Source organism: Octopus sinensis, linkage group LG11 (genome assembly GCF_006345805.1).
Source record: "Octopus sinensis linkage group LG11, ASM634580v1, whole genome shotgun sequence".
NCBI lineage: Eukaryota > Metazoa > Mollusca > Cephalopoda > Octopoda > Octopodidae > Octopus > Octopus sinensis.
The window spans coordinates 43,130,838-43,151,064 of NC_043007.1; the positions used below are offsets into that span (position 1 = coordinate 43,130,838).

Consider the following 20,227-nt stretch of genomic DNA (forward strand, 5'->3'; position numbering starts at 1 on the left):
TATAACATTTAGTAAAAACATACTTCATTTACTAAAATCAATATGTATACAGGGTTTTTCATTTTCTCTTAAACACAATAAAGTCTAGTCTTTCAGGATTCAGGAACCAGGTAGTGGTATGCCTATGTTGAACTTCAATAGGAAAGAGATGGTTTGCTCACTGTTTCTAGAAGTTGGTTTACTGAAACAATGTATATCAATAATGTCTGTAAGAGAGGTATCAATGTTGAAAAGTATACCAATTATTAATCTATTATACTCAAACTTTCAGGCGATCCTCTTCCTTGATTTTTCTCAGTTATATCAAATATTGTTGGTGAACCACACTATGTAAAGCCTTGGCATAAGATAAAAGAGTCATTGAAGGAAAATATTTTCCATCTACACTTCAATAGTTTTCACACACACACACTCTACATATCAAAATCCACTCACAAAGCATTGGTCAAAGAAAAGCTATGGCAGAAGACATTTAATTTGACAAAGGTGGGATTGAACCTAGAACCATGTGGTTGTGAAATAAGCTTCTCACTCACAAGTTATACCTGCACCATATCTGTTCATATATATCACACCCATTTCAAAACATATACATGTATACAATTGTAATTCATTTTAAAAAATAAAAAAAAAACTTTGTTTTACCTGTAAAACCCTTTGGACACCGGCACTGGTATCCATTGTTTGAGTGAATTGGTCGAAAGAGCATTGAATCAGACTTGATGAACGGTGCAGCACTGCCACTAAGGAGACGTGTCATACACACTTCAAAGTTAATACATGGTTCCATCACACACAAGTTGTCATCAAATGGCATCACCTGAAAAGAGAAATACAAACAAATGACTTACTATAAGTAAAAATTTTGAAACTATTATCAATATTTTTAGAGATGAAACATTTATAATATTTATTCCAAAGAAGGAGGTAAGTTGGAAAAATCATTAGAGTATCAAACAAAATACCTTGCGGTGTATTGCTGCAGCTCTCTACCATTTTGAGTTAAAATTCAACAAAGTTAAACTTTGACTTACGTCTTTCCAGGCAAGTAGCGGAATTATTTTAATCAACACTATCCTTCTCCCCAAATTTTCCAACTTGTATCAATGTTAGAAATTTTTATATTATATCTATGTTACTACATATTGATCAATTTAATCACTGCTTGTCATCAGGCATCTTATTCCTGGATATATACCTAGTACAAACCAAATGAAATATAGTGCAGATGTAAATATTAAAAACTTTTTCATCTCAACTGAAAAATTAATAATATAATTAATATAATATGATTAATTAATAGTATTAATAGTAACTCATCTCAGAAGTTTAGACACTTGATGCTCTCTAAGCCTTCTAGTAATAGTGAACATGGTCAATATATTTTCTGTGTGCAACTATTGACAAAAATTAAAGATAAATAAATGGTAGTTACTTATGTTACAACAATGCCTCAAGGGACAGGGATATATAAGCAAGTACCTTAGCCTGGTACTTATTTTATCGAATTCTCCACAGACACAACAAAAAAAAAATATCCCTGGTAACATCTGAAGCTTCAAACATCAATTCACTAAACTGAATAAACTGGCTCAATCTTTGTATATTATTAGTACTAATTTTATCAGCTCTAGAGAGATGAAAGGGTGAGGTAACAATGATGAGATTTAAACTTATAAAAACTGTTGGATGGAATAAGAGATAATATAAAGAGTGTAGCATTTTTGTCAACTGTATGAAAATTATTAAAGGGAACAATGGATAATAGTTTCAAAGAAAGTATCAAAAAAATAACACTGATGACTTTAGCAAACAGGGAATTGGTTTTATGTGAATCAGAGATATCATAAGCCTATCACAGCATCAAATATCACAACTAAGCAGGCTTTCTGTCTACATTAATCCCAGGTATAGTTTCACTCTAAACATAGCTTATATTAAGTCATAGGTTATCTAACCGAGTCTGACTAATGATAAATATATGAGTTTCTGGAAAACAAAAGCCAAGTGAGTTGAGGTACATCGCCATATCTTTATAGACATTATGTGATAACAAGATAGTAAAATTTATGTCATCAATAAAACCACAACGATCAGTACTTTGGTCAAAATATATTTTATTTATCTCAGCCTATCTATATGTGAACAGCTTTATTTTCAACAACGCCACAATTGGATCACTTCACTACCAGCAGTACTACTACAAACATCACCTTATACAACCATCATCACTTTTGATAATTCATTCTACAATGTCTCTCTCTCTCTCTCTGTATATATATATATATATATATATATATATATGAAATCAAATTCAATGACAGGCATCCATGCTAGTGGAGCACTAAGAGCACCATCCGAGCATGATCGTTGCCAGAGTGGCTAACTGGCGTTCATGCCAGTGGCACGTAAAAAGCACCATTCAAGTGTGATCATTACCAGCGTCACCTCACTGGTACTTGTGCCGGTGTGCAGGTGGCACGTAAAAAAGCACGATTTTTTTGTAGCCATTGCCAATACCACCTGACTGGCTCTCATGCCGATAGCACGTAAAAGCACCCACTATACTCTCAGAGTGGTTGGCATTAGGAAGGGCATCCAGCTGTAGAAACTCTGCCAGATCAAGATTGGAGCCTGGTGCAGCCATCTGGTTCGCCAGTCCTCAGTCAAATCATCCAACCCATGCTAGCATGGAAAGCAGACGTTAAACGATGATGATTATGATGATGATGATATACATATATATACACACACATTCATATACACATACATAAACACACAATAATTACATCTCTCAGATGGCTTGGCATGATAAATATAGAATTTTATCACTGAAGTCTCATTATAGCATTTTATCAATAGCATCACTACTACAATCAACACCTCAATCATCTCTCTCTCCCCTTCTCTCTCTCATTGCTATCATCACCATCACTACCACCATTATCTCCATCCTCATGATCATCAGTGTCATCATAAACAACAAAGTAAATAAGTTAATAAAAGCATGAACAAATTTTGCAATACAATTTCTATCAAAATGAGAGTAATTTAGCGATCTATAATTTACTGGGAAATCATGTTTAGAGCTTAATAATCTGCTTTCAATCAATCAAGACTGCTATTGTTAAATGGGACAGGAATTTTGAAAAATAACAACAAAATAAAAATAAATGTATAAATATATATGACAAAGTAAAAGAATGAAAGAAATGGAAAAGAAAATCCTGAAAGAGATGAGAATGAAGTTCAGTCTGCAAAGCTGAGTAAAATGGATTTATTTTGAGATAATGTAATTCAATGTAGAAGAATGCCATCAAATCTTGCTGTAATGGAAGCTGACATATTTTCTTTGAGAAAGAGTCTTTTATAAAGCTATTTATCTATGATATAAAGAATAAAGCCCTTTAAACCAGTGGAAAAGATTTATTTTGTTTTAAACTAAATACTACTCTTCTTTTTTTTTCAGAATAATATCTTTTGAATAACTTATTGCTGAGGAAGCATCATATCTAAGCATATTAGAGACTACACTTTGAACAAAATACTTATTAAGAACATTATACATTTTGAAGTTTGTATCTTTTATTTAGGACAGCTACAAAAGATAATTGCAAAAAGAGAATTACAAAGACAGAGGTTGAGCATGTTTATCACTTCTGCACCTCTGTAGAGTATTAACTGTCTGCTATTTCTAGTAGGTCATATAATCTTATAGAGAAGCTCCTTTGGTAGGTCATGCACAATTTATATAATTCCTCAACTTGCTGAAATAACAACTAAAACTGATGCCTTAATACTACAATCATATTTCTGTGCTACATACTAAAATAACACACCAAAACTCTTAATAAAGAAAAAATAGAAATACTAGCCATATGAGGCATTTCAACCTGTTGACCATTCAACACCAGGAGGAAATAATTTGTATTCTAAAACCAATGCATTGCAAATACATACCTTATGCTGTGCACTGTATATGCCAACCCTTGAAATATGAAACAACCACCCATAAATGTTACCTTAAAAATTATAAAGGACCTTACATCCAATTTTGACATTTTTCAAAAAAGGATTAATAAGTAATAAGAAACTGGTTTGTCAACAGCTATCATCAGTCAGATGTTTTTTGTATGATTATGTTATAAGAAAAACAAAAATGAAGATAATTTTGTTTTCTTTCTTTCTTTTTTTAATACAGTATCACAACTGTTCTTGTTATTAAGCAAAGATTTCACAAGATCTAATATTTCACTTCAGATATTTTAAAATTGAGATTGAGCAGAAAAGCATAATGGCTACAAACAAATAAATAAATAAATAAATCTGAAACAGATTAAGTAACTGTCTGGTGTTTTATTAGTATGATAGCAATTACAGAACTCTGTTGTATACACACAAATGTCATCTAGTAAGTTATTTGACACAACTCTGAACGTATTAAATACTAGCTTAAAACAAGCCTAACAACAAAATAATAGAAACTTCTCTAAAAACAATGTTGATTTTGATTTTTACATTTGTTCTAATCCATTTTCCCCATTCTCAAAATACACAAGTGAAAACATAAGTTCAGTAAATAATAGAGTGAACTTTTGGTTAAAAACAAACAAACGGGATGTCAGATTGCTGGCACATTAACAAATAAACAAACACTTTAAATACAGAAACACACACAAACAAACACTTTAAAAGCAGAAACACACACAAACACAAAGAGGTAAAAAGCCACTGAGAGAGCTTCTTTGTGTGCACTCAACTTGCTAGAAATAAACACCAAATCTTCTTCAAATCACACCTGATCATTTTAAAACAGAATGACCACACCAGACAATGGAATGCCTATTATATAAAAGACAGCATGATGATGGTTAGAATGCTTTTTAAGGCAGTGCTCCAGCATAGCATCAGCCATGATAGCTAACACAAATTAAAGAACTAAGAAACATGGGTCTTTTCAATAAAGGTTGACTTAAGAGCTAAACAAGTGAAAAAAAGACAGCCTCTGATACAGCAAAGCTCTAAAGTAAGACAGGAACTGGCATTGCTAATACTAAACCATTGTATTGCTTAGCCAAAGCTCTGAGCTGACTTATTATGATCAAAATCACTACATCCATGACAAACTGGTCTTATTTTTTGACACTTTATCAAGAACTACATTACCTAGTGTCCTGCCCTATTTATGATGGTAAGGTGTAATTTGCAGGACAATTAGCAACTATTTGTAGCAGGTCAAACTACTACAGTCTCCCTCTGTGGCTCACAAGCTATCAACTTGACCAAGGCAGTGAGCCACATAAGAAGTGAAGAAATACCATTATTATGATATTGTTACAGTGTTTTTCCTTTTCTTTTTTAATCCCCAATTTTTAAATTGCATCAAATTGGGCAAAAGTTTGCTCAGTTCTTATATGAAGGTACAGTTTCACACATCTTACTTGTGGAATTACTTGTGAAATTTTATAGCTTCTTAATAACTATGATTTTAGTCTAGGTCATTTATCTGGAAACAGTCTCAATGAGATCATATTCTCATCTTCTTTATCAAATTCAGACTCAGGCAAACCTATGAGGTATGGACATGGTTGTTGCAGTCAAGAAGTTTGCTTTCCAACCACATGGTTTCAGGTTCATTCCTGGAACCATGTGGTTCATGTATGGCATGTTGTGCAAGTACCTTCAACTACAGACTCAGGTTGACCAAAGCCCTATTACAAGATTTGGTAAACAGAAACTGGATGAAGCATCTCTCTCTCTCTCTCTCTCTCTCTCTCTCTCTCTCAGTATTGCACAATAGTTGTAAACTAGTGTCACTGTTATACAAATAATGTCATTCATTTCCAATCTTCCACGGAAACCTGTCTTGTCATAAAGAAAATGTTACTTTGCTTGGAAACAGGTAAGGGTTGGTGATATGAAGGGCAGCTGCTTATAGAAAATCTACTTCAACAAATTAACATTAGCGCAATGATGGTAATTCACAGAACAAACCATTGTCTTGCTTTCAATGTTGTATTTAACCAGATTAAATGCAAAATTACTGGAACTCAAGATAACCAGCAAATCATTGAATGGCTACTTAGAGATTGTATAAGCTGATTAACTCTTTTGTTACAATATTCCTGCTGAAATACATTGTCTTTAGCTTAATTAATAATGAAAATAAAGAAAAATTTAATAAAATAACTTTGACATTATTAAACTGGTGTTTAGAACAAAAATTAACATGAAATTTTGGTGGAACGTTTAATTCAAATCACTTTAAAATGGAAAGTTTGTCTCATTGAACCAAGGGTCTTTTTCAAGACAAGTTGATATCAAAAGGGTTTTAAACTAGATAAAATCCAGAATCCTGGGAAATTTTACTTCCAGCCCAACAACAACACTTCATGTTCAGATGAAGAGGAAAACCAAGAAAAAAAAAACACAAGGCAACAGTTCTTATGACAAACTTGGCTTGAACATTTTTAATAACTGACTTTACTCACTGACCCTAACAACATATACTTTCTCAATCTATTGTAATACTATATTAATCTGTCTTTCTACATCTATTCATTGTTATTCTTTATTTTATATGCAGCTGTACACACATAATTATGAATTTTGCATACTTGTAGATATATAAACATGTGTACACAGGCACGTGCACACACACACACACACACACATCTGCAGCTCTATACATACGTAAGCATGAATCTCCATGTTTGTAGATATATGTACACACACACACACACACACACACACACACACACACATACAGCAAAATACACAAACATGAATACATGTATATATTAGGCTCATGTCCATACATTCATGTATTTACATCTTAATCTAAGTCACTGTTAATCCTACCAATTAGATTTAAAGGGAGGCAAGGAGGCAAAGGTGGAAGGGGGTACTTGTCAATCAGCAACTTGACCACCTGTCAGATTTCAGGTAGTAGAAGGAGAACAATTAAATCCTTAGCCAACATTCAAGCCACCATATATGTTCTGGAGGACACTTACAGTAAAAGTTCAGTAAAGTGTCACACTGAAGTTTTTTCTCAAAACAGTTTTATTGTTTGGGAGCCTTTTCTCTCTTATTATTTATTTTATATTGAAAACTTTGTGGTTTGGGAGAAAAGAAACTTTGTTATGGTGCAATTGGGACATTAAGTTTTAATAAAAGGGATTTGATTAGAGTTAAAAAGGCAAAAGAAGAAAAAGTGGTAGGTTAGTTTTTTTTCTTTGTTCTTCATTACTTTAAGGACAGATTAAGTGTGTGTGTGTGCGTGTGTGTGTGTGTGTGTGTGTGTGTGTGTGTGTGTGTGTGAGTGAAAGGGAAAAAAAGGGACATAGAAGGAAGTACACAGACACACACCATGACAAATAAAATGGAGCCAACATAAAGGGACCAGAGAAGTTAGTGTGTGTATAACAAACACACACACACAAATATACATGTTATAGTTTGTAAATAAAGTCAGAAGATTGTACTCAGGACATAGTGGAGAATTTCTTCATATATTTATTTAAACTGGGGTTTTGACCACTACTTGAACTATGCTTTCTACTATCTTTCAAGGGACCAACAAATATTCAAATTTACATTTACATTCCTTTGTGGGTTACCTATCATTTTCATTGGTTAATCCATTGGTTAATCTGACTGTCATTGAACATTCCATTTATAGCCATATACATATATAAATGCTTGAATTCCAAGAACAATCCAATACTTCTAAGTATGGAAAAACTGATGTTGATGTCTAAATATACTTCAGCTAGTACGAGTACACACATATGTATTTACACACACATGCGTGTGTATGTCTATGTGTCTGTGTATACACAATCGAGAGACAGAAGGAGAGATGATTGTCAAATCATAGTTGAGTAGGAGTATTTTTAAATACAAACAGTTTAGTTGTCAGATGGAATTTTTGTTTGATCAGCAAGCAATTTATTCCAATTTATGAACAAAAAAATAACCACTCATCCTTTTTGTCTATTTTTCATGCACAATTCTTTCCTAATCAATTTATCTTTAGATTTCATATCTAAATGAATGGCTCTTACAACATATCTTTGACAGACAATTTAATTCTGCAGACTTTGTATATAAGGAATGATTTGAGTATTTGCTATTTATACTGATAGAGTTATTTCTATAATAGTGGACAGTACACTTGTACACTCATGATCTAGTTGGCTTCTTTATGTTTAAATCTTTGGAATTCTTCATAAGCATAAACCATCATCTTCCAAACTGCTAAGTTAATCTGAATTTGACCTAGTTACTGGAAACAATAATCATTATACTTTCATATTTTAGGTAGTGAGCAATGGTGCTTTGCAGTACTTTCTTTATATTTAACCTTTCATAAAGATCTTACTTTGGCCTCAAATTGTATAACATTAGCAACTCATTAAGGTTTGTACTTAATGATTCAAAAGTGAAGGACACAAGTCTGCTTAAATTAAAACAATTCTACGTGATATTATTTATTCTAATAGGTGTTGACCGAATGGTGCAAAGAAGGAAGAAGGGAAAAAACAGAATATTTTAATCAAAAGAAGCTAATTGTATACAGTGGTTTATCCATACTTTCTTACAGTATCCAATCCAGTATGTGTCTCTTTTTAGATATTTGCAGGGATTGGCATCACCTACGTTAAACTTTTATGGAAATTACTAAAGAAGGTGAGGAGTTCATCATCATCATCATCATTTAATGTTTACCTTCCATGTTAGCATGGGTAGGACGGTTTGATAAGAGCCAGCCAGGCAGAGAAGCCTGGCCCAGACTTCTGTAACTGTTATGGCAGGGTTTTTACAGCTGGATGCCCTTCCTAACACCAACCACTCAGCAAAGTGGACTTAGTGCTTTTTTATGTGGCACAAGCACAGGTGAGGTCAGTTTTGGCAAGGTTTTTACAATTGGATGCCCTTCCAAACACCAACCACTTTACAGTGTGGACTGGGTACTTTTAAGTGGCACCTGTACTGACAGAGTCACCAAGTACTTGCAAGACAAAAAAAAAGCCTCTTTTGAGAAGGGAGAGGGCATTGGAGGAGGTGATCTAGTGTCAGATGATAAAAGGTTATAGTGAAGCAGAGAGATAGAAACAGGTGTCTTGCTGTAGAGGAGGTACAATGTTACCCGGCCAGAGAGAGAGAGATCAGGAATGAAGAGAGAAACAGATGTGCTGCTGCAAAGGAAACACATGGTTACCCAACCTGAGGGAAGTGCAGGAGAAAGAGAGAGAGAGAAGGAGACAGTAGGATAGAGATAGTAGCAAAGTGCCGGGCATACACAATAACCCAGTGAAACAGGTCATGGGTGGAACGTACAGGTCAGAAGCTAACAGATAGCAATGATACAGAATGGCACAGGGCCAAGAGGACAGGATTAGGGAGTGGGAGGTAAGCCTAGTGCATGAAGTGGAAATGTGAGGAAGAGAAGAGATGTAGCTTGGTTTGTTGTGGTAGAGTGTATGAGAAATTTTCTTCTTAAGTGTGGGTGGGATACACAGCACTTTTAGAATTCAGTTTCGCTGACGTGGGTGGGTCTTCTCAAGAACTTCATATCGTCAGATATAATGAAATTATACTGCACCTTGGGTGCATGATCAATTTTGTTTTCTGCTCACTGTCAACACAATTTCTGATTTACATTCTCATTCCAACAAAACCCCCAGTGTTCCATCTCCCTCCATAATGTTGCTCGACATTTGCAAGCTCCTTGTGAGCTCACAAATCCCCTAATGAGATGTTGCCATCCAAGTTAAAAACAACTGCTTTATATAGTCAACACAAATCCCACAACAGCTTCATATCTTACATCACATAGAAAAACTAGAAGCAAATTTGAATAATTCAGCACCTGGTTTATGCATCTCAAACAGTACATCACCAGATCAAAGTTGTACTTTTGAAGGGTTTCCCCCATCACCACCACCACTACAAACAAAATAGACATCCTTTCAGAGGTCTTTCATAACACTGTAGATGAATATTCTTACATTCTAACATCTAAATCTGAAATTTTTGTTAATGTTCCCACTAAAACTAATTCTTAACTTTACATTATTTTGGCCCTGGTTAGGACATTAGTCTTAAACAGCTAAGTGTGAGACAAACAACTAGTAACTCATTTTTAATTACTGTGTAAATAGTCTTACCCATATTGTTGTTCAGATATAGAGAGTAAAGGGGAAGAGTGAGGTTAGGGGTTAGCATAAAGGAGTAGTGGCAGGGAACAAAGTAACAATGGCAATGGGGTGGATTGCATTTGGTGAACTTTGTGATGGGGTGGGCCAGTGTGTCTGCTATAGCAACGTAAGTTGGCAAAATTACACACACACACACACACAAGTACATCAGTGTACAAAGAAAATGGCTCCCACAAACTTTCAGAAGTTCCTATACATATGAACACATACCTGCTGGCCTCAGAAACACCAGGTGATGCCCATGAGAGTCATTGGCAGCTAAATTACATGAATAAATACATTACATAAGATATTGGTTTCAAATTTTGGTACAAGGCCAGCAGTTTTGGGGAAGAGGCTAAGTCGATCTCATCATCCCCAGTGTTCAGCTGGTACTTATTTTACTGACTGCAAAAAGACAAAAGGCACAGCTGAACTTAGTGGAATTTGAATGCAGAATGTGAAGATACACAAAATGCCATTAAACATTTTGCCCAGCATACTTATAATTCTGCCAGCTTGCCAACTTGCTCTACATAAAATATCAAATGCTCTTTTCTTTTTACACTTATCTACATCTGTACACATGCATGCACACACGCACACATACACACACACACATACTGTATAAACATGCAAAGATTATAAATCAATAAGGCACACTATACAATTGTTCAGCATGCCAGAAATAGCAGCCAAATACTCACACCTTATCACCTTAAATAAAGAAAGGATATATTTAATAATGTAATCCTACAAACTTCTAAAATAGTGGGATGATCATGGCTAAAATTAATTGTAACATACAAAATACAAGTCTCAATGCCAAATATGCTATCTTTAAGACAGTATGTTTATTCTAGTATTTAATACAGAAAGCAGTCATTGATAATCAGATTAGTGGCTTCTTGAATTTGTAATGATGGATTAAGCAACACCTTTATGAATGAAGAGAGATTTAATACGAAACAGTGTAGGAGTGGGAGGAGGTTACATTAATAACATATGTAGATGAGAGTCTTAATATTTAAATGGATTTTCGGTACATCTGGCATCTAAAAATATCAATGCGTTTAATTTTGATACACTAGTGTGAAGCTCATGCATTTGCTTATCTCCTTTTTCAACTCTTTGCAGTGTGAAGCTAATATACAATTTAAGCCTATTTTTTTTACTAATGTTTAGTATATTTGTACCAAAAGAAAATATGGACTATAATAAAAAATATTTGAAGAATGGAAATTTTAGATAAACTATTTAAGTTTTCATTTATGTCTTTGATATTATATCTCTGCAACATACTTTTTTCAAATAAACTACTTAGTGTTCAAATTCCACTAAGGTCAACTTTGCCTTTCATCTTTTTGCAGTCAGTATAATAAGTACCAGCTGATCACTGGTGATAATGAGATCAACTTAGCCTCTTCCCCAAAGCTGCTGGCCTTGTATTAAAATGTTACATTTTTCCAAATAAACTACTTTTTGAAACTGTAAACTTATGTCTTTTAAGACCATCTTTCTTATTATTCCTCCTTAAATATTTCAAAATTTAGAGCTTTGATCTTTTGATAGTTTGATTATATGGTTCATTTGAAATTCAGACTACTCACATTTGGCTTTATGATTGGCACCCATTTGTAATAGACTGATATTTTATCAATGGAAAGCTGTTTATCAATAACTTAATGCTACAAGATCAAAGTTAAGACCCGTCCTAGAGAGCACTGAAGCCTACAGAAAATGTACACTACATAAACAACAGCACTGGTTCCTAGATCAGTGCAAAAGTAATCACACACACAAATGCACACATAAGTGCAGACTTTCACATATCTTTTTTTCTTTTTTACTTTTTTGTTTCAGTCATTTGACTGTGGCCATACTGGAGCACCACCTTACAGGGCTTTAGTCAAACAAATCAACCCCAAGACTTATTCTCTGTAAGCTTAGTACTTATTCTATCAGTCTCTTTTGCCGAACCACTAAGATACAAGGACATAAACACACCAACATCGGTTGTCAAGCGATGGTGGAGGAACAAACATAGACAGAAACACACACACACACACACACACGTGTGCGCACACGCACACACACACACACACACACGTGTCCGCACATGCGCACACACACACACACACACACACACACACACACACAATGGGCTTCAGTTTCCGTCTACCAAATTCACTCACAAGGCTTTGGTTGACCTGAGGCTATAGTAGAAGACACTTGCCCAAGCTGCTTTGCAGTGGGACTGAACCAAAAACCATGTGATTAGGAAGCAAGCTTCTTATCACACAGCCATGCCTGTTTTCAACAAAATTCTACTCATAAGTTATTGGTCAACTTGAGGTTTTAGTAGAAGACACTTGTCCAAAAGGCTGTGCAGTGAAATCAAACCCAGAACCACATTGCTGCAAAGAGAACTCATTAACAAAACAGCAATGCTAACATGCATACACACACATGCACACACACATTTAGCTCTGAGCTACTCTTTCTTTGGCTTATTTAGATAAAAATAATTCTGAGCTGAGTGTTATTAGCTAGACCTCAAATTATAGCAGCACTATTCATTTGAATAACAACAGATTGAAGCTGCAATATAAATTGAGAGCGGGGTTGAGAGAAAGAGTGATATTAGTTTGTCAGTGTCTGGTTTTGTGTTGTGCTATTCATGCATAAATATAATGAGAGAGAAGGAATTTACTACTGCAGATTAACAAACAGGTGAGGAAAATACGGTGCTTTAATATCATCTTGATACCAAATCATCTCATCATAAACCTAGCAATGACAGTTCTGGTTATAAAGTCAGCATTAATGTTCCAGTCATAATGTTGATACTTGTTGATACTTCAGAGCCTATCATAAAATTGATCATCTGAATTCTCGTTACAAAATCAGTACTCATTTCTAGATCCAATTAACATATATATTATAGATGTGAATGTATATCTATTATAAAAATATAATGGCAATATAGCAGAAACACATGTTATTTAACTGTTGTTCATAGACATAATAATCATTATTGGTAATATATTTCAAGCTGAATCTGTGATTAAATAACAAATATCTTCATGGATTATCTGCAAGTTATTATTAACACAGAGCTGAACACATTTCGCAAAACTTAAGTCCAACATACCAATTACAACATGTAATTAATTGTAAATATTTACAGTATCAAAGTGTCAACTTTCTGATTATTAGCTTGTGGCTTACTACAAACAATACATTATATCTCTGTTCAAATGTTTGGTGAGATAATATATATTAATTGGATCTAGAAATGAGTACTGATTTTATAACGAGAATTCAGATGATCATTCAGATTTCATTAATTTAACTTTTTAGCATTTGAACCAACCATATCCAGCCTAAATATTCTACTTGTTTTATATTCAAACTGGCTTGATCTGGCCTCTCACACTTATACTACAATATCACTAAAAATACTGAATGACATCTTTCGAATCTCAAAAGTATGAGGTTAGGTATGATTAATTCAAAACAATGTGAATAAATATGCATTATATTTGACAAAATAATCTGAATGCTAAAGGGTTAAAATTACAGTGAAAAATAATTGGGCTTAAATCTCAGTGTGATGTGGTTTACATTGTTTGGGTGGATGCTCTCTTGTCAGTTAGATGGGTCAGAACTAAGACTACCCATTTACACAACATCAACAAAAATTTGAATTTTAAATAATTACATAAGTTTATGTTACAGGTGCAGGCTTGACTCTATGTTTAAGAATCTTGCTTTTCAACCCTATGGTCATGGGTTCAGTCCCACTGTGTAGCACCTTGAGCAAGTGTCTTCTACTATAGCCCTGAGCTGATTAAAGCCTTTGAGTGGATTTGGTAGATGGAAACTTAAAGAAATTCATAATTTGTTTATATACATATACATACGTGTGTATGTGTGTGTGTGTTATGTTTAACCTCACCACCACCATTACTTGACAACTGGTGCTGGTTTGCTTACATCCCCATAACAGCAGTTCAGCAAAAGAGACTGACAGAATAAATATCAGGTTTAAAAAAGAGGACTAGGGTCAATTTGTTCGACTAAGCCCTTCAAGGTAATGCCCCATAATAGCCACAGTCCAGTGACTGAAAGAAGTAGAAGATAAATGATAAACGATAAAAAAGAAGCTAAAAGTTTTGGAGTTCAGTATAACTTGCATACGCATCCGTTTGCACTAAATGACACTCTTTACATAGTTTGTATTCGTTTAACTATCATCATCATTAAGAGATTGCTGTTAAAAGGCATGGTGAATTTATCAAAACAAAACAAAACAATTACACAAACAAAAGTAATAAATTTTTTAAAAAGTAGACAACTAATACACTGTTTGTACAGCTATCCAAAATACAAAGAACTAGTTAAGACTTTTGTAATATACAAAGACATGAATGTTTTCATAACTTCAACACTAGAGAAAAACAAGGGCAGAAAAGTACGTGGTGTAAGATAGTGACAGATAGAATAACATATTACTTCAGTTATTCTTTTGATCATGTAATTATCTTTTTCAGCCAAGTATAGGGTAGATTATATATCCACACTAACTTGAGACCTTGTAAAAAGTGAGAATTTGGTGCTCTTTAGCTGAAAGAAAGAATAAGGCCAGATAGGTTAACAGATTAAGCTATCACCACACCTGAATTGAAAAGCACAATGATAGTCATATAATAGTCATGCCAGTTTAGTGAAAGAGGAGATACCGTGAATGATATCACTGTTGAAATAACTTGCATTTTCCAACTGTTGACTTTATCAACAAATCTTGCTAACTTCTAAATTACTGATGGGTTGTATGTAAAAAACATTTTTTAACACTTTAGCATTCACATTACTTTATCAAGTGTAATGCTTATTTCTTCCCATTGTTTTGAATTAATCAGGCATTATCTTGTAGCTTCAAGATTGGGAGGATATGATGTTTATTTTTAAAATGATATTGTAACTGTAAGCAACTAGATATGGCCATTTTAACATAAAATAGGTAGAATACTTGGGCCAGTTATGGCATATGTAAATAACACTCTTTAACCCTTTCATTACTGTATTTCTTTTCAGATGCTCTTATTTTCTTTCAATTAATTTTAAATATAACAAAGAATTTAGTAAAATAATTTAGCTATCATTCAGCTATTGTTAGGAACATAGACTGTAATGAAGGTTTGGTGGAAGATTTTAATTCAAAACTTATGAAAACAAGACATTTGTACTACAGAGCCAGAGGCGGTTTCAGCTGGGTTGGTATCGAAAGGGTTAACCCTTTAGCATTCAGATTACTCTCTGTCAAGTGTAATGCTTATTTATTCACATTGTTTTGAATTAATCATACTTTAATCTTGTAGCTTCTAGATTTTGATAACATGATGTTTGTTTTTAGAATGACATTATAGGTGTAAGAGGCCAGATCTGGTCTTTTTAATATAAAACAGGTAGAATATGGACAAGATATGACCAGTTTAGATGCTGAAGAATTAAATTCAGCATATTTTTGGATGACATTGTGATGTCTATCTTTTAACTGTTTAACTTTTAAAAAACTAATTAGCATAATAAAATTTTTTTAAATAAAAAATATATTGCTATTTAATTACATATACACAATAATTAAATTAATTTCAAATTTATTACATCAAAACATCAAGATGTACCTATATAACAAGAACTCTAACCCTCTGAATATTATAATCTTTTTTCTTAAGCTTTTATAAATTCTAAATATTTTCTTTCTCTACAATACTTTATAAACTTCTAGTGACTTTAATGAAAAAGAAATGTAACAATACCTATTTCTTTACTACCCACAAGGGGCTAAACACAGAGAGGACGAACAAGGACAGACACACGGATTAAGTCGATTATATCGACCCCAGTGCGTAACTGGTACTTATTTAATCAACCTCGAAAGGATGAAAGGCAAAGTCGACCTCGGCGGAACTTCAACTCAGAACGTAACGGCAGACGAAATACCGCTAAGTATTTTGCCTGGCGTGCTAACGTTTCTGCCAGCTCGCCGCCTATATAGAAATGTAACAATACCATCTTCACTCAAGCCTCTTATTCTCAACATCAGAAAAGCCAATGCCCTTTTTACCCTCTTTAATGTAGTTTCAAAGAACAATGATGTGACACAGAATTTTAAAAAATAAGCATGGAACCAAATCTAAACAAAAGAATGAAAAATGATTCTCTGTCTTCTCTCTATCTGTTTTATGGGTCAAACTTCAAAAACTCCTCATGTTGTCCACCCAACATCACCTTATTATTATATATAAACAGTGCCCTGGCACTTACTGGTATTCCTTTGGAATGCCATTCTAAATTAAGCCCATCAATCATCTTCTATAGCTACATAACAGCAGTGAACCCAGAAGATCTCAAAATAAAAAAGAGTTGGAACATTTAAAGTATTGTTATCCTCAAAGCTTCTCCAGATAATGTCTGTGTAAATAAATGTACATACATGAACAATATTTCAACTACAAGATACAAATTTTGATGAACTTATTTTTCACCATAAAAATCAACAAATATAGAAAAGTATTTTAAAAGTTGATATGTTGATTTAACTAGTAAAAATACAGTTGTCTAACTTTCTAAACTGACTGCTTGAAAACTGGTAAAACATGAAATTAATAGTCACAATCTCTGTAATTTCAGCTTAAGGTAATACCTAAGTATATTTGATTAAATATAAATAGACTAAATATCATCATCAAAGTGAACATTTAGCACCCACTTTTTCATTCTTGCATAGATTAGATAAGGTTCAGAGAGGCAGATTCTTTATGACCAGATGCACTTCCTCTCACCAACCCTAACCTGTTTCCAAGCAAAGTAATATTTCCCAGTGGCCAGACGTTTTTGCAGAAAATTGGAAGTGAATGACACCATTTTTATAACAATGACACTTATTTACAATTATCATACAAAGTCAATACACACAGGCACGCGCGCGCGCACACACACACACACACACACACACACACATCTTCCCTTACAATATTAGTGACATTTTGTAATAAAGTAGAAAATAATTATTATTATCAACTGCAGTAAACTTCTAATTAAATATTGGGTTCAAATTCTGACACAAGGCCAGCAGTTCTGGGGTAGGGCAAGTCAATTACATTGACCTCAGTGCATGACTGGTACTTATTTTTATCAACACTGAAAGAATGAAAGGCAAAGGTGACCTCAACAGAATTGGAATTCAGAATGCAACTAAGCATTTTGCCCAGTGTGCGAATGAGTTTGCCAGCTTGCTGCTTTAACTTCTAATTAAGTATCAATTTCTAGCATTAATACAAGGTCACATACTCTGGGAGAAAATATAGACAATCAACCCTTGGAATGATTATAGCTAAGTTTATTTCAACAGGACTTGAACTCAGAACACAAAGGGCCATACCTGGAAGCCATTTTGCCTGATACTCTAATGATTTTGTCACTCCATCTATTCAAATAATGTTAAAAACAGAGAAAGGGCAGCAAGTTAGCAGAATTGCTTTGTAGCATTTTGTCTGTCTTTATAATGAGTTCAAATTCTGCTTTGCCTTACATCATTTTGTGATCAATAAAATAAGTACCAGCTGAGGACTGGGATTGATCTAATTGACTTAGCCCCTTCTTCGAAATATCTGGCCTTGTACCAAAATTTGAAAGCAATATTGATTTCAAATTTTGGCACAAGGCCAGCAATTTGGCAGGAGAGATAAGTCAATTACATCAATCCTAGTCCTTGACTGATATTTATTTTATTAACCATGAAAAGATGAAAGGCAAAGTTGACCTCAGCAGAATTTGAACTCAGATTCTAAAGACAGACAAAATGCTGCAAAGCATGTTGCTTGGCATGCTATCAAAAGTCAACCTCAGCAGAACTTGAACTCAGAATGTAAAAATGGACAAAATGCCACTAAGCATTTTGCCTGGTATGCTAACAATTCTGCCAGCTCGCTGCCTTAAAAATTTGAAACCAATACTATAAACAAAGAATATTATCCTCTCACCTGTAGTGCTGACAAATTGCCCAAAAGAGCTCTTTGAAGGTAAATTTGCTCCTGCAAGTACTGTGGTGTAAGGTAGATGTCATTTCCGTCAGCCATTCCAGAATGCACAGTTACACTAACATTGAGGATCTGTGCTGCCACATCAGTGTCATCCTGCACATTGATGACAAGAATATTTTTCTCGTCAGTGTGAAGAACAGTGGCCAAAGCGTTGATGAAGAAGTTATAGAGGGGTGACAAGAATGCTTCAGATGTCATGTTGTTTAGTCGAATTGTTATGCTGTGCCTCAGAATCTCATCTGTCACTAAACGTACATAGAGGTGACAAACAGCTTTTGCTTCATTCAGTCCATCTGTAAAAAAAAGATAAAAAGAAAGAAAAATGGTTAGCCTTAGATTTCATCAAATCAGAGCAAAACATTTTTGTAGAGAATATTGGCAAATATTATAAAAAGATAAACAGGATACTGCTGAAGGATATTAATGAAACTTTGAAGCAAATGAATGTCTTCTTGACTGTTAAATGAGAGTGCAACTTTAAAATCAGGCAAACATTTTTTGGAGCCTTAGAAAATCTGACCATGGGATTGCACCTAGAAAGTTCCCCTACAAAGTACAAGTCCGGGCAAGGTTGTTTGTAGAAGATCAACAGTCACCTATGCAAACCAACCCAAAACTCAACCAACCACACACCCTGATCACCACCATCTTTTTCTCTCCTTTTCCAGCTGGGGCAGCCATGTATCTAGTCTACAGCAAGAGACTTATTTCTATCCCTCTATCATACACTCAAAATCTGGTTTAAAGCCATCTCCCACAATACTACACTCCTTCTCAGTCATGAAATCTAATATTGCAAGCTATTAGGTGACTTGATCAGTATTGGTGATGTAAAAAAGGACTCAGTACAGTCTGTAAAGTGGTTGGTATTAGAGAGAGCACCTAGCTGAAACCATACCAAACAAACATTGGAGCTCAATGCAGTCCTGCAGCACTCTGGATTTTGTCAGACCAACCAACCCATGCCAGCATGGAAAATAGACACTAAATGATGATGATAATGTTAATGATGATGATGATGATATGTCTGCATATAAATGTGTGTGTGTGTGTGTGTGTGTGTGTGTGCACACGCATATTTATATACTGTCCAACCCATGCCAGCAGGAAACATAAGCATTAAATGAATATTCCATCTTTGTATCTTAGAAAGAAAAGTCATGGTTGTTTCTAGAAGCTGAAGTTAGTGGTTACTAACAGACAGTCATTGTTGTTATCTTCAGCAAAAAAAATATTACACAGAATCACTGAATCCTAATTTGAAATTATTTGCCTACATACTCCTGTATCTGTGGAGTTAACAAAGGTGATAAATGATTATTTTGAGTTTTAAAATGATTAATAGGCAACAGTGATAACAGTAACATTTCCAACATGTTTTCATACCATTGTTACAATAAAGTAAAATCTACAAAATTCATTTGTTTTAAAGGCAGCAGGGAAAGAAACAAGAAACTAGACAACATAGAAGTTTTTTCTAAGTTATTGCAAGGAAACTGTTTATTTTGAAAAATAAATAAATAAAATAAACTTCAAAGTGTTAGGGAGAAGAATGAAATATTCAGCAGCCGTACAGATCACTAGAGGTGGGAGTTCATATAGGAAATAATGGAAGGAAAACAAATATGAAAAGTGAAGATGTATTAAGAAGTAAATCCAACTTAATCCTCCAGCTTTGGGGATTTGGAACAGTGTTTAAATTTGATGATAAATTGAGTTGTGAAGATTAAAGTAGCAAGAATGTCTGATGCTGTACACAAAAGGATTGCCCTAATTCTGAGAAAAATCACCTTTATTCATCTATTTGTTTATTGTTATAGCTAAGAGTTAAAAAGGTTTTACTTTTATCATTTGATTTTTACAAAATACTTTTTTAAAAAAAGCCAAAAAGACATGGTGACATTTTCTTTT

The 20,227-nt window shown here is 34.0% G+C and overlaps 1 protein-coding gene across 7 annotated transcripts in view; it reads right to left on the reverse strand.

The window, feature by feature from the left end:
* LOC115216961 (protocadherin-like wing polarity protein stan) overlaps positions 1-20,227 on the reverse strand; it is a 314,183-nt gene that overhangs the window by 156,249 nt on the left and 137,707 nt on the right. For all 7 annotated transcript variants that reach the window (XR_005001272.1, XM_036507436.1, XM_036507435.1 and 4 more), the window contains exons 2-3: positions 18,257-18,609; positions 646-820 (exon numbers count right to left, since the gene is read on the reverse strand). Coding sequence is in view for 6 of the 7 variants with exons in the window: in XM_036507436.1 (XP_036363329.1) it covers positions 646-820; positions 18,257-18,609 (528 nt within the window). In the remaining variant the exon portion in view is untranslated. The remainder of the gene's footprint in view (positions 1-645; positions 821-18,256; positions 18,610-20,227) is intronic.